Here is a 13,799-nt window from a genome sequence, read left to right as displayed (position 1 = left end):
AGCTGCAGAGTAATGGAGAAAGTGGACTTAAAAGGAAAAAAGCGTACGCTGTGTTTCCCTAGCAGTATAGCAGAAATATGTGATTCCCTCAAACACATTGCTCATCCTCGTCCTTGTCTCACTGCTTTCTGCGTCAGCTCAACTCTGACCTCCCACATTGCTCATGAAACTGAAATCCCAACACTCTCAAGCGCTGGAAAGATAGCAAAAATATATTTTTCAGAGGCCTCACCACATCGGACAACAATCCCGTTTCACTTCCTCACCCCCCCACCCCCCACCCCCATGCCCCTCACCCCCTGTTGTCCACTCCTGCCGACCCCCTCCTCTGTGTTTTGGTCCGCAGCCTCTCCTGGGGTGACGGGGTTAGCTGCTTACTCATGGAAATGGACAGCGATTCTGCTTAGAGGGCACTTTGCTTCCCGCTCAGGAGGCGAGCGCAGGAAGCCATGACAATAACAAACTGAACGGCACAGAGTCTATAACAGCTGCTGCTCAACAGTCTCACTTACATGCATACAGAAATACACACCACGAGAGCTGCAGCAATTAGTCAACAAATCGATTAGTCGATCGACAGGAAAAAAAACATGTTTTTTTCACACAAAATGGCAGAAAAAACTGTTTTCAGCCTCTCAAATATGGAGACCGACAAAACGAGACATTTAAAGACATCACCCTGGACTTTGGGAAACTGGGATGGACATTTTTCACTCTGTGACCACACAATTAATCGAGAAAATTATCAGCAGATTAATCTTTAATGACAATAATCATTACTTGCAGCCCTGCAGCCATCATTTACTTTAAACCATGCGATATGTGGCACACAGAGGGCTGCACATACACAGATAGCGAGCAGTGCCTGTCCCGGGCAAGGTTGTAAATGTGAGTGTGCTGCTAGGTTAAGGAAGCACTGACTTAGCAAGAGAGGAGGATGTGATTCTAGCTGCAATCTGCTTTCGAAAACATTAAAACGAAAGGACATCGCCAAGTCAGCACACTGGTTATTGATGATGACTAGAAGGGCCATAACCTGACGAGATTACTTAAAATTCCTCTGCATTTCTGGTAATCTTTCTCTTACCCCATATGACACGAGTCAGGTTTGTGCAAAGCTTATAATCAACATACTGTTTGAGTTTAAGGCTGGGAAAGCCACAGCTGTCACACCTGTTTGCTCATGTTTCCTGGAAGGATTCTTCCCTTACCAAAACCAGAAACACAAACAAGTGCAGCAGGATCAGAACATTTACTGACAGGTGAAAGTCAAGGTTCCTACAACTTTTCAAAAATCCAATTCAAGCTCTTTTTAAGCATTTTCAAGGCACTTTTTCAAGCTTTTTCAGCACCTTACAGCTGTGGTGAATTATTTATATACATCGTACCAATTATTTTACTTCTTCATCACAGAAATTATATGTTATTGTGCTATAAACAACCCAAATTATGTTTTTATGGCAGCATTCCTCAGAAGGGGGGCAACACAGCAAAGTTTCATGTTGACCTATTTGTAAGTCGACTTGGGATCCTATATAACTTAAATTTCAAGCACTTCTCAAAGCTTGAAATATCAAGATAGATATGTATGAAGATTCAAGGAGAGAAGAGGAGAGAAGAGGAGAGGAGAGGAGAGGAGAGGAGAGGAGAGGAGAGGAGAGGAGAGGAGAGGAGAGGAGAGGAGAGGAGAGGAGAGGAGAGGAGAGGAGAGGAGAGGAGAGCAGAGGAGAGGAGAGGAGAGGAGAGGAGAGGAGAGGAGAGGAGAGGAGAGGAGAGTGCACTGTTGTTGGACAGGCTAAACTAAGTATACCCACAGCATCACGCTGCTCATTACGGCTAACTCCGTTCTGTGTGCCATCAATCACTGTTTAGCGATAAAACCATCAAGGATCTTTTATTCCCACACACTAAAACTTGAAACATTCAAGCCGAGGCTCGTGTAATGGAAGTAATTAAGTTGTTAGCTGAATGGTGCCACGCAGGGTTGCCAGGTCTGTCAGGTTGGCCGGGCACGGCGGGAAGTCTCTGGGCCTCTTCTGATACACTGATCCACACTTACAGTAAGAGCTTGGTAAGACTCCAGGTTAAATAGCAGAGCATGGACTCCGTAGAGAAGCTGTGTGTGTGTGTGTGTGTGTGTGTGTGTGTGTGTGTGTGCAATCACTGTATGTCAAGCAGAACAAATAGGATTACAACACAGGGGGCTTTAAACCCCATCATTAACCAGCCGCTATGAGGGTAAAACACATTAAATCAGTGCCTGGAAGTCACATTGTCATCACCCATAAAGCCATACCAAGAGGTCATCCACCTTTTCCACATGAGAAACAACAGAATGGAATGTCACTGCACAAACTATAAACTGTATAAAATACGGAAGTGGTTTTCATGACGTCACGCCTTAGGTTTTTGAGGAGCCAAAAAGACGCTCGGCTCCAGCCATCGCCATCTTGGCAGTGCCCGAGTCCTCCTATCTCCCAGCCAATCGAGAAAGAGGTGGAGCAGGTTAGATGAAGTGAGACGGGCTGCTCAAACATCAGCCACACCTTAATATAAGCCTTCATATAATCTACATGGGTTAGTTATATCAAAATGCATCCCCTTACAGCTGTCAAGAATGAGAAAATTAGACCGTATATGTGTTTATTTCTGCTATAAAGTTGAGCAATTTAACATGGGGGTCTATTGGGACTTTTAGCCAGCCTCAAGTGGTCATTTGAGAAACTGCAGTTTTCTGCATTGGCTTCTTTTTTCCAACCTCGGAGGTTTCCGTTTGGTACAGAAGATATATATATAGTTTGCTGACAAATCAACCCAAAATAATTATAACACCTAGGGATGGGTGTTTGGAAGAAACCTGCCCACTCGATTATCTATAACGTTAATGATCAATCAATTAAATCGATTAATCACCATGTTTTACACATACTACCCAGTATCTGTTGTGATTCTATGGCTGTTTAAAACCTGCAAGCGTGTTCCTTGCCTACAATTTTGGTGCACAAACACGTCAGCAAAATCTAATAAATTTAGTTTTCATGGTCCTCCTTCTCCACCGCTAGGCTGCGTTTATAAAAATGTCTCTGACACTGATGCAACGAGATAGACAAAAAGGATATGAAATTCTGAAGTCTATTTTCACACCTTTAAATACAGGCTGGTAAATCATGTTTCCTATTGAACTCCATCTATCCTCCTCCAGCAGACAGTCTCCTGGCCTCTGCGTTAAAATAGAGAAGAATGTGAGCCTTTAGATTGGAGGACTATCTTTGGATAGAGCTCCGAGTCTCTCACGCTACCAGGATCATGTCTTAATCACATACAGTGTTTGGAGAGCTGTCATGTACTGAAACATTGCAGCGCAGAGACGGGAGAACAGAGCCCAGGGCAAACTGAGAGCTTAGACTGAACACACAGTGGAAACACACTGCAGGCTGACTGACAAACACATGGAAAATTCAAATTTTCAAAACATTTTGTCCCATCAAAGATGCAGACACACTGTCCTGGACTAGAACGCAATGTCATTTTACTGCATGTCTTTCAGCTTCCACAATCGGTTACAAGCATGAGAGGTCAATGACTTCCCTTCAACAGCTATGTTGCTTCTCTCCAGTGAATTCCCAGGTTAAAAGCAATCTGCTCTCTGAGCTCTGATATGGCACAAGACAAAATGTCCATTTGGGGCTTTGCGGCACACAGGTCAAAATGTTGAGTGAAGGAATGAAAGCATGAGAATTCGACAGAAATGGCCCTTTGAAGGCAAAGTATTCTGATAATAAAACAAAAAAGATCTGATCCTTGACTTCCTTGTTTGTTGCACTGCTTCCTTTTATGGAATAATAGGGACTTTCCTGATGTGGCATGACTTGGCAATTCCAAAGCCAGTCCAATGAAGATAGAGAGAGAGACATGAATGACCACCTACCCGACAGTCTCTCTGCAGGGTCTTCATTAGGTTGTTGTACGTCTCTGCGTCAAAGTGAAGTCCTTCTTCATGCATGTCCTGGAAGTCCAGGTCCTTGTATGTCGGGCAGGACTTCTCTCTCTCTTTCCTGGACGCTCGTCTCTTGTACGTGGATCCCTTCAGGTCGTATTTGTAGTGCATTTTGACGGAGCGAGGCAGCACATTGTTCATCACCACCAGTCGGATGTTGATTCCTCCGGACTGGATGCAGTACAGTCCGTAGAACTTGGGCAGCAGCGTGCGTGGATTCTGGTTCAGGTTCTGTGAAGAGAAATACAGCGTCAAGAGTCACATTCAGTTTTTATTTAGATCATGTTTTACTGCCATTTGTTGGCTTGTTTCTCTTCTACAGTCTGAAGAATTGTAAAGTTAAAGCAGCGAAAGGAACTTTCATTCTGTGTTCCTTTTTGGCGGCCACTGTGGACATGCATTTGTTTTGAAAGAGTGAAGGAAAAATGCAACTTACTTTCAATATTATTTTCCTTTTTTAAACATAGCTGCAGGATTTATAGCGATAGTCGAATCTCTCAACAATGTAAAGTCATGTTTTGATGTAAAATCACGTCTTGATGTATTTCATATAGGCCTACTGAATCCCACAATTCTATCTATCTGTTGAATGGCCGACCAATGTCAACTTTTTGTCCATGCTTTATCACTTTTTATTCTTTATTCAACAGACAGCCAATAAATTGAGTCAATAAATAAGTTAAAAGAAACATATTTGGAGCATGGTAATCAGAGCCAGGGACAGGCATTAGGTATAACTTTATAGAAATAGTCGATCTTCTCCTTTGCTTATGTAGGTCACAGAATTATAGCTGCAGGAGGTTCCTTAAAATTAATTTGGGTATAAGTGAGAAAAATGATCAAATGTTTGACTTCTGTGTATGCATCCAATGTGTCCTCCCACCTTCACTGAGATGCTTTTCAGTCTGATGGTGCCCTGCAGCTGGAGCTAATGAGGACATTCACTGCACCTCATTTCTGCCACTTAAGCATCTGATGAGTGATCTGTTCAAATTCACCACACTAAGAGGGTTTTCAGACCTGCCCAGGTGATGGAGACCTCATGAAGCAAGAGCAAGTGTCTCACCATATAGTATCCAGGTAGTAATCTCTGGAGAAACTTGGCCTCTTTGTGCTGGACGGTTTTAATGATGAACTCGTCATCGCTGGTTAGGTAGAAGAGAGAGCCGCTGGCCCCCGGGTTGGTCAGCTCGATCAGAGGCTCATTTACGAGGGAATACTGAGGATGGAAAAAACATAAACAAACCAGTTTAACAACATTTTATATGAAACAGACTTCGAATTTCTAGAAAATAGCTCCAGTTGGAACATATCCAGAAGGCGTTAAACACAAACTACTGCACAGGTGAGCCATTAAATATGATCCGGAAACTGTTTTTTCTGATTATTCGACACCACGTGAATGCAACAAAAATCTTACAACGCTAACAAAAGTGAAAATTACCTTAAAGTTTATTTGGGAAATACATTAAATAAAGATGCTACACCACAGGTATCTTTTGTTTATTTAGTGCTAGAATAAAGTCTAGTACTCGCCGTGGGGTATTTACAGGAAGTCTTGTGATACAGGAGCACCACGTTTCTATTCAAATACTTCATCATCATTTTCATTGTTTAAACACACTAATAACTTGACTGCAGATGTACCAGATCTGGATCACATGAGCCCAAATCTACAGACGCTTCCTGCTGACAAACTGTCCACTTACATGGACAGAAACACAAGCTCTTCAGCCGAGTGTAATAAGGACCAATTACTGCTTGTGCTGCATCCCATAAAAAAAACAACAACAGATGAGATCGAGAGCCTTCATCCCAACGTGGTACTCAACGTGTGAGGTTGAGACTGTGAGAGCAGCCAAGTGAAGAGCAATGTTAGATGTTAATCAGTGCGTTATGAGAGCAACATGTTCAGAGGAGAGGAGCAACACTGGAGCCATCCGCTCTGCCTCTCCAGAGACTCTTCCAGTGATGACCGTCCGCAGTCACGTTGAGTTACGAGCACAAACACATCCGCAGTTTATTGCATTTGCATTCAGGATACTGTGTGTGTGTGTGTGTGTGTGTTCTCTCTTTTAATTAGACTGTGCTGTGTGGCCTCTGTCTGAATGAATTCATCATCACCTCAAGGACATCAATTATGAGTACATTCTTTAAGCTGCAGAGCCTTATGCCATCCTCCCTTTACTGCCTTGAAGTCACATTTAGTCTCTGTCACTCTTCCAACAGCTCTTTGTCTTTCACTTATGCAGAAACAAATTTGGCATTCAAAACAAGAATGCCGCCGGGGGGGGGGTTTCGAAAGGTTTGGAGACAGAAAAAAGGGAAAATGGGTACATAACGTGATGAAACCCAAATAAGATTACACAAAATGTAATTTTCTTCTGAGAAAGAATCATATTTCGGGATGAATATGGTAAGTTGGCAACAAGGTATAGCCTTTGATGAGCTGCAAATTAAATTAACATACAGAATGGCATGTAGAGCACAGAAATCAAGGCGTTGCAGGGGTGTTTGAACATGCATCCTGAGTGATATTAGACATCTTCAGTCAGAGAATTTTAGGCAATAATAGGCAAAAACAAGCAGGAAATATGAATAAGCAAAATGCTTCTGTTGAAGAACTCCATCAGCATTACTCCGTCGTTCTCTCTCTCTGTTTCTCAGTCTGTGTTTGCATCTTTGATTGAGCTGGGAAATCACAGAATCATCTGCTGATTTCATTCAGCACTGGGAGCTGGTTAAAGCTGTTGTAATGAGGGAAACGCTCCGTTAGCTCAGTTATTACCTCCAATATCTCCACCGCCCCAATGTTTTGCTTCATCCTCCCATCCTGTCTCTCCACTGCACAGATGGTGCGTGGTGTTACCCGCCCACTGCTCAATAAAATACTGTATGAATAGGGTAAAAATTAAGTGCACACTGAGGTGGAAGATTAGCGTTCAGTCAATGGGAAATAATTCGGGAGAAAGACAACCTGCAGGTTATTGTCTCTCATTCATGGGAGCAAGGGTAATTTTTTTATTTGTATTCTTGACTCGCATACATAGAAGCTATGGAACAAAATCAGATTTAACTTAATATGCTTAACAATAAGGGTTTTCAGCCATCTTAAATGAGTTGTTTGAGACACACTGCACTGCAAAAAAAGAAAAGCTGGGTGAACTCAAAATTTCAAGGCAACAAACTTCGATAAAATTTTAAGTTGGACAATTAAACTAAATATTTTAAGTTTTGTTTTTGAGTTTGCTCAACTCTGAATTGCAGAAGTTAGCAGAAGTAAGGTTACTTCTGCTAACTTCTGCAATGTGCTGAATTGGCACGATTGTAACGCTGCTATGAAATGTCAGCTAATGTTGCGACCACAATTTTGAGTTAGCATTGATACGCTAATGGCTACTCTTGTAGCTGTAACAAGCAGCGCCGCTAGCATCAGTTAGCCACTAGCATCAGTTAGCCGCTAGCTTTCGCTAATGACCGAATTTCACCGCGCTTTCCCGCATTTCACAACAAAGAAATAAGAGTTAGCAGAAGTCCCTTGTTTTGAACCCCAACTTAAAGATATAAGTAACAACAACTCACTAACTTGTTTTTGAGCATACAACTGGCTTCCTTTGTTGTGCTAACTTACATTATTGCCCTAAATGTCAGTAATTTATATTTCCAAGTTTTACTACCTTAAATCACTGTTTTAAGCCAAAAAATACAAGTTGCCTTTTTTGCAGTGTGGTAGAAGATGGATTATTATTTTATTATAAATAAAAAGCAGTTACGTCTCAGACAGGTTTTTATTCTTACCAGGTAGTCATCTGGTTTGATGCCGAACAGATCCCTGAAGTAGCGGAAGGCAAGCGGGGCGTAGGTCTTGAATCGAAAGTCTGGATAGTGATGTGCTGGGGTCAAGTTGCTTCCCTCACTGGGATGTGCGATGAACAGTCAAACATGCCAAGAAACAAAAACATATCAAGGTAGATTAGATACATTATTCCAACACTTACTCAAGTACAGAGGGACAAAGAAATCCTTTAACAGGATGTAAGTATAACATGTCAGTGCCATTAAGCCTCTGAGCCCCACAACTGGTCAGAAGGTTTGAAAGGCATGTTTTATTAAAGTATATGCTAAAAGTGCAACATTTAATATAACCAGAAGAAACCCAAATGTAAACTTAAAAATAGTGACATGTCATCAAAATCAATTTATTCACTTTGTTATATAAGTTTCATTTATAGCAAAGAAATAAACAGTTTGCGCCAGATCCTGCAAAAAGAATTAAATTCTGCAGTTTGGTGCAAATGTAAAGTCCTCAATGACTCAGCTAAGACCAATATTTAAAAAACTTTGAATTTGCATGGCAGAACTGCAGGCTGTTTACACAGAGTGGAGAGTAGAGGGACAAGTTGTATGTAGAGGTTGTAAAAATGTAAATAGTTTAATACATTAAGCATGTTGAGCCCCAACTTTTTTGCCAATATTGGTGAGTCAACTTGCATATTTTCCTTTTTTTATGATTATGGCTTTCCAACTGTGGTATACTGCACAAAAGACATTTTAAAGTTCTCCCCACTTCTAGTAATGATTGTGCTGCTTCCTTAGAGCTGCAGGACTTATTTATTGCAGTAAAAAAAAGAGGCCACATTGAGTAATATGTGACAGGAGCAACAAATTGCTTGCTTGGGGGTCAGAGCGTTAACACAGTCATTCTCAATCCAAGGATCTCATACAGGAAGCACCAGAGGGAAAGTGAACCCTAACACCTCATCTTTGTGCCTGGGCTATTGACTCCCAGTAAGTGTATCACTGTCCTCCACCCATGCATGAACAGGCTTTAGAAAAGTCATCTCTGGGAACCCAGATTCACCAGCATTGTGGCGATAAACTGACCCGTATTGAATTCTTCGCCTGGAGACCGAAGGTGTCTCTGATTACTGAATCTAAACAATACTACTCAACACATGAGCCTCAGCTCACAAAATAACCTACTTTTTTTTTTCTTCACTGGACTGTGAAACCTGACATTCTCAGACGGGCTTTTACAAAGACTGACCTGTTTTGTAACCTGTGTCTCAGGAGAACACCAAAACAGTAAAGTAAGAGTAAACACGTTAGATAAGGTAAGCATGAGTCAGCCGTCGACTCTTTCATCACACAAACTCATTGAAATCAATCACACTGACCCAAATTCTACAATAAGTAGGTTAATAAAGGGGTTTATTTTCCAGGGCGCCTCCAAATCAGATTAATATTCTGAGGTGTTGGATGGTTTTCTGGGTAAAAAGGCTACTGTGTTGTTGTTGTAATGATACAGGCAACAGTCGGTCCCTGCTGTGTAACACAAGACCTGTGATTACTCCACAATGAAATCTGACTGCTCTGTTTTGTGTGCGAGGGCAACAACAATTATCTCTCATCAGTGACTGACAGTCCATGATGGTTACATACGCCTGGCATGGAAACCATTTAACAACACGCAGCACCTGGAAATGTTTCATTCAGTCTAATCAGGGAGATCTGTGTGTGTGTGTGTGTGTGTGTGTGTGTGTGTGTGTATGTATGTGCACGTGTGTGTTTGCATGCTTTGTGAGAAGATGTGTGCTGGTTGGCTGAGACACATGCACGGAGAAACAAAAAAGTGTGTGTGTTTGTGTGTTGTAGTCAAAGTGATCTGCGACATCTCCAGCCATCCAAAACTAGACTGACAGGACAAACAACAGTGGGGAAAATCTCCAGAGAGGAGCAACAACAAGAGGAAGAAGAGAGGGAGAGAAGTGGTGAGAGGGAGAGAAGCAATAAAAGCATCTGAGAGCCGTCTGTATGCTCTCAGCCGCTCTCTCAGGATACTCTGTCAGGGAAGAGAAAGAAAAGTGTTTGTGTTCTGTTCTGTAATAGCACAGAAACACAAACGCTTGGAGAAAGTAAGGAGAATAAAGATGGAAACGGTTGTGTCACATGCCAGATGTAAGACCATTTTCTCCCCCCACTGATTACATTTTGTTTGCTGCGTCTTCAGTAATTTTTCTTACTAAGCATGAATCCTTGATCTTTTTTATTTCAGACGACTTTCTCTTTTAAAAGCCGGCCCCGAAGACATTTCATTTCACCATTATGTGAAAAGGCCTGACACAGGGTGCAAACTGCAGATGATATAAGAAGCTTGCTTTAAAACTATTGATATTTTATACTCAGCAAGGCAACAGCAGGTTTTTTTAAACAAGCCATCGCCTCAGGGCTGATACTAAGAGTAACGTCTGGGTGTTGCTGAGCAGTAAATAGGTTGATGTGCGTGCCAACCCCGGTTTGCATGAACCACAATGAGTTTGCATATCCTGGTGCAGCATCTCAAAGGTAAACCACAAAGTTGTTTTCCTAGTAGGACTCCAATTCTCTTCCTGAAGCTAGTTTGGATGTAGACTCTTTGATGATCATTGTGTTTGGCCACAGACAGAAAAACGACTTGTAGACAGAGTTTGTTTGATTCTCACCTGTTTCCTATTGCAGAAATCTTTGCATTTTTTTCAGGATAGGACGTACAAAGCATATTTTTATCATAAAAGAATGTTGGAATCAATCTTTCATTTTTATTAGCCTTGACTAGCAGCTCTATAGCTCACTTTGTCTGTTGGTCAGCTATTAGAAATTCATGCTTGTTAATTCAACAATTTGTTGTAATTTAGCAGTTTGTGCTTGGAGGAGACACAAACAGAGTGTGTTTAATAGAGATGTGAATCAGCATGATACAATTTTAGCCCGATACTTGAGTCACAATACAATATCATTATAATTATTATTATTGCGATTTACCTGTTTAACTGCATTTTGTGTCCACAAAATTAAATTAACAGAATTGTTTGGTCAATAAGAAAAAAAAATCAGTCTGTTCATCTCAGTTCAGTCTTTTTATTTCTCCACAATGAGAGTCAAACCCACAGACTGACCAACAAAGTATTCAGTCAAACTGAACTGAACTGATATCAAACATGTATGGACGACAACAATTGCAGCATTTTCTCAAACTTTCAAAAACTTTAAGCTTCACTGCTCTGAATTTCTTTGAATGAAACATAAAAAAGCCCAACTTTGCAGCGTTATTTCAACAACCTAGTCCTTAGATCTTCTAGTTTCATATGAACCCGTATCTCCAGTACATTCCTAAAAGTGAGCTCGATACAGACGGTTGGATCGTGAAATATCGATACTTGGTAGACATAAATCAATATAATATTGACACGCAAAATATTGCGATACTATGCTGTATATATTTTTTCCCCCAGCTCTAGTGTATAATGAATATTCCTTTCTCTTATTTGAGTAGCTTATCTTGTATGACTTTTAACTAAATAAACGCACAAGGGTTGTAAGTACCACACAAAGTCAAGCATTTCTATTTTTCATTCCCCCCCCCCCAAGCCTTGTGGGCCATCTCACGTCGTGGATTGTGTATTAAAACGATGGTGGCAGCAACAACAGCTACGTATTGATGAGGTGGATCAGCTGATTGATTGGTGATCTTGGACACAGAGGATGACGCATCAATTCTGTCGTCATAACTCATTTTGACCAATGCTCTAACTTCTCCACTCACTCACACATATAGTGACTCACTCAGTGACAGACTCCCCCGTTTACAGGGCTGACCTCGCCAAGTATGTGTCGGTGCACCAACTGTGCATTAATGCATGTTTGAATACATGAGTCACACTTTCAAAGAATTCCCGGGTCTGTTTTGGATTATGTCAGATGTCTCTTTAAGCTGATGATGTGATTGTGAAGAGACAGCCGTAGATGACCGAGCCGCCACACACTGACATATGTTTTGCACTGTGGCAGTAAGAGGCACACAGTAAGCTGATTTCACAGTTCTTGGAAGGATAATCCAGTAGAATAGTTTTATCCCTGCATCATGACTTAGACTACCAAAATTCACTTTGTTGATAAATGATGATGGTAGCAGTTTGTGGTAGCAGTTTGTGGTATCAGCGTGATTCCTCTGGATTGGACGTCCAGCACTGGCAGTTTCTCCCGAGCATGATTAATAATAGTTTTAAATGCCTTTAATAAAAGACCCAGACGTATAATATTATGTGGGCAGACAGGCAAAGCTTAGCCTTTCCATTCATTCCCTGTGCAGAGTCAGGAAACTGTTGTAGCCAAAGTGCAGCCTGTTACCACCTACACATAATCTGTTTTCATGAGGCAGCCCTCTTATTCACTGGCTCTTGCAGAACCAATAACCTCGAGCTTATGCAGGAGTCTGGCTGTTATTCTGATGACAATGGGCAGACCTTGAAACTCATAAGTTGAAGGATTGTGTCAGAAAATGTACACATTATAGAATATGTCTTCCTTTGTATACAAGCTGTATGAACGTATGTCTGTGTGGGTTGACAAAACGTAGCACTGACCTGGGCAGAAAGACGCTCTCCACCACATAGAAGTCTTGCATAAGCACGTCTCTGTCAGGCTTGGACGTGAGGTTGCCCACTGTATAGCCAATACCGAGCTGAATGGCCCCCTTCAAGGCTGATGATGTGGTCTAGATGGGAACATAGAAGAGAAAACATCCCATTAGTCAGGCTGTTATATCACACTGTCACTGCTACCCACATTACATACACTACTGGATATAAATGTGAGCAATTAAAAAATGAATTATAAGACTTTTTATTCAAACTAAGGCAAGTTGGGAAGTCGTTCTCCTGACTTTGGTGTGTTCATGAGGTTTAAGCCATAATGTGGAAACAACACAGATGTGACAAAGAAGACATGTTGTATTTATCGTTTAAAAACACTAAACTGTCAAACTGTCTAAACTGTCAAAAATATGGACATATAGTTTCTGTGATGTCACCAACAGCTTTCTGAAGACCCACTGTGAAGCTCAGTTTTCAGCCACAGACATCATGTCAGTGCCTTACAAATCTAAAGCTAATGAACACATCAAATTCGGAAGAACGACTATCCAATTTGGGAAATAGGACCATCCGAAGAACACATGCATACATCATTATGTTTTAACTCAGATTGTTTTAAAAACTTTGATAGCATTTCCTGTATTTGCGTGACAACGAGAGGAATGAAAACAGATCAGGTGAGCCATTAAATATGATCCGGAAACTGTTTTTTCTGATTATTCGACACCACATGAATGCAGCAAAAATCTTACAACGCTAACAAAAGTGAAAATTACCTTAAATTATCCTCCCCCTGATATACATAAGACATTAATTTGGTTCTTTCTTGGCCCATGTTACACCCATTCAACAAGTTTAAGGAAATCAAGCCAAATTCCTGCTTAAAGACTCAAAACCACAATCCAAACTATGGCAAAGCAGGTGGCATCAAAATGAAGAAAGCAGACCATACACATGGACATTAAAATGCATTACGTCTGTATGGCACAATTTTTAAATATAGATTCAACACTAACACATTAAAAGCCCAAGACATAAATACACTCCTTTAGACCTTTTTAGTCTCAAATGGAAAGTGGAAAGAGTTGTAATTGTGACATCTTAAGAGTTGCTGCCATAAGCAATGACGTCTGAAGGGGAGAGAAAAAAAAGTAAAGAAAACAAGTGTGACCAGCACTTGACTGATCTCTGGCAGCCGGCCCTGGCAGGGGTCAGGACATTATGTGCTGCAGAAGGACATTTATAAGGACTCATGTGACTCACAGGCTCAGAAGTAAAGGCCTTTTGGACTTGTTGGCTCTAAACAGCAGCATTCCAAATTAAATGTAGTGGAGACAGGTTGTACTCGCCTTAAGAGGCAAATAAAACCAACTACAGTGAATGTCTTGTTT

At 41.2% G+C, this 13,799-nt stretch overlaps 1 protein-coding gene across 1 annotated transcript in view; it reads right to left on the bottom strand.

Moving 5' to 3' along the window:
• The window catches only part of pip5k1bb (phosphatidylinositol-4-phosphate 5-kinase, type I, beta b), a 46,636-nt gene that overhangs the window by 16,839 nt on the left and 15,998 nt on the right, over positions 1-13,799 (bottom strand). Inside the window, exons 4-7 of the mRNA XM_059338035.1 lie at positions 12,400-12,530; positions 7,796-7,913; positions 5,064-5,216; positions 3,929-4,228 (exon numbers count right to left, since the gene is read on the bottom strand). Coding sequence (XP_059194018.1) covers positions 3,929-4,228; positions 5,064-5,216; positions 7,796-7,913; positions 12,400-12,530 — 702 coding nt within the window. The remainder of the gene's footprint in view (positions 1-3,928; positions 4,229-5,063; positions 5,217-7,795; positions 7,914-12,399; positions 12,531-13,799) is intronic.

Source organism: Centropristis striata, chromosome 7 (genome assembly GCF_030273125.1).
Source record: "Centropristis striata isolate RG_2023a ecotype Rhode Island chromosome 7, C.striata_1.0, whole genome shotgun sequence".
Lineage (NCBI taxonomy): Eukaryota > Metazoa > Chordata > Actinopteri > Perciformes > Serranidae > Centropristis > Centropristis striata.
The sequence above is the reverse complement of the archived record's forward strand: the minus strand, read 5'-3'. Positions and strand labels throughout refer to the sequence as shown.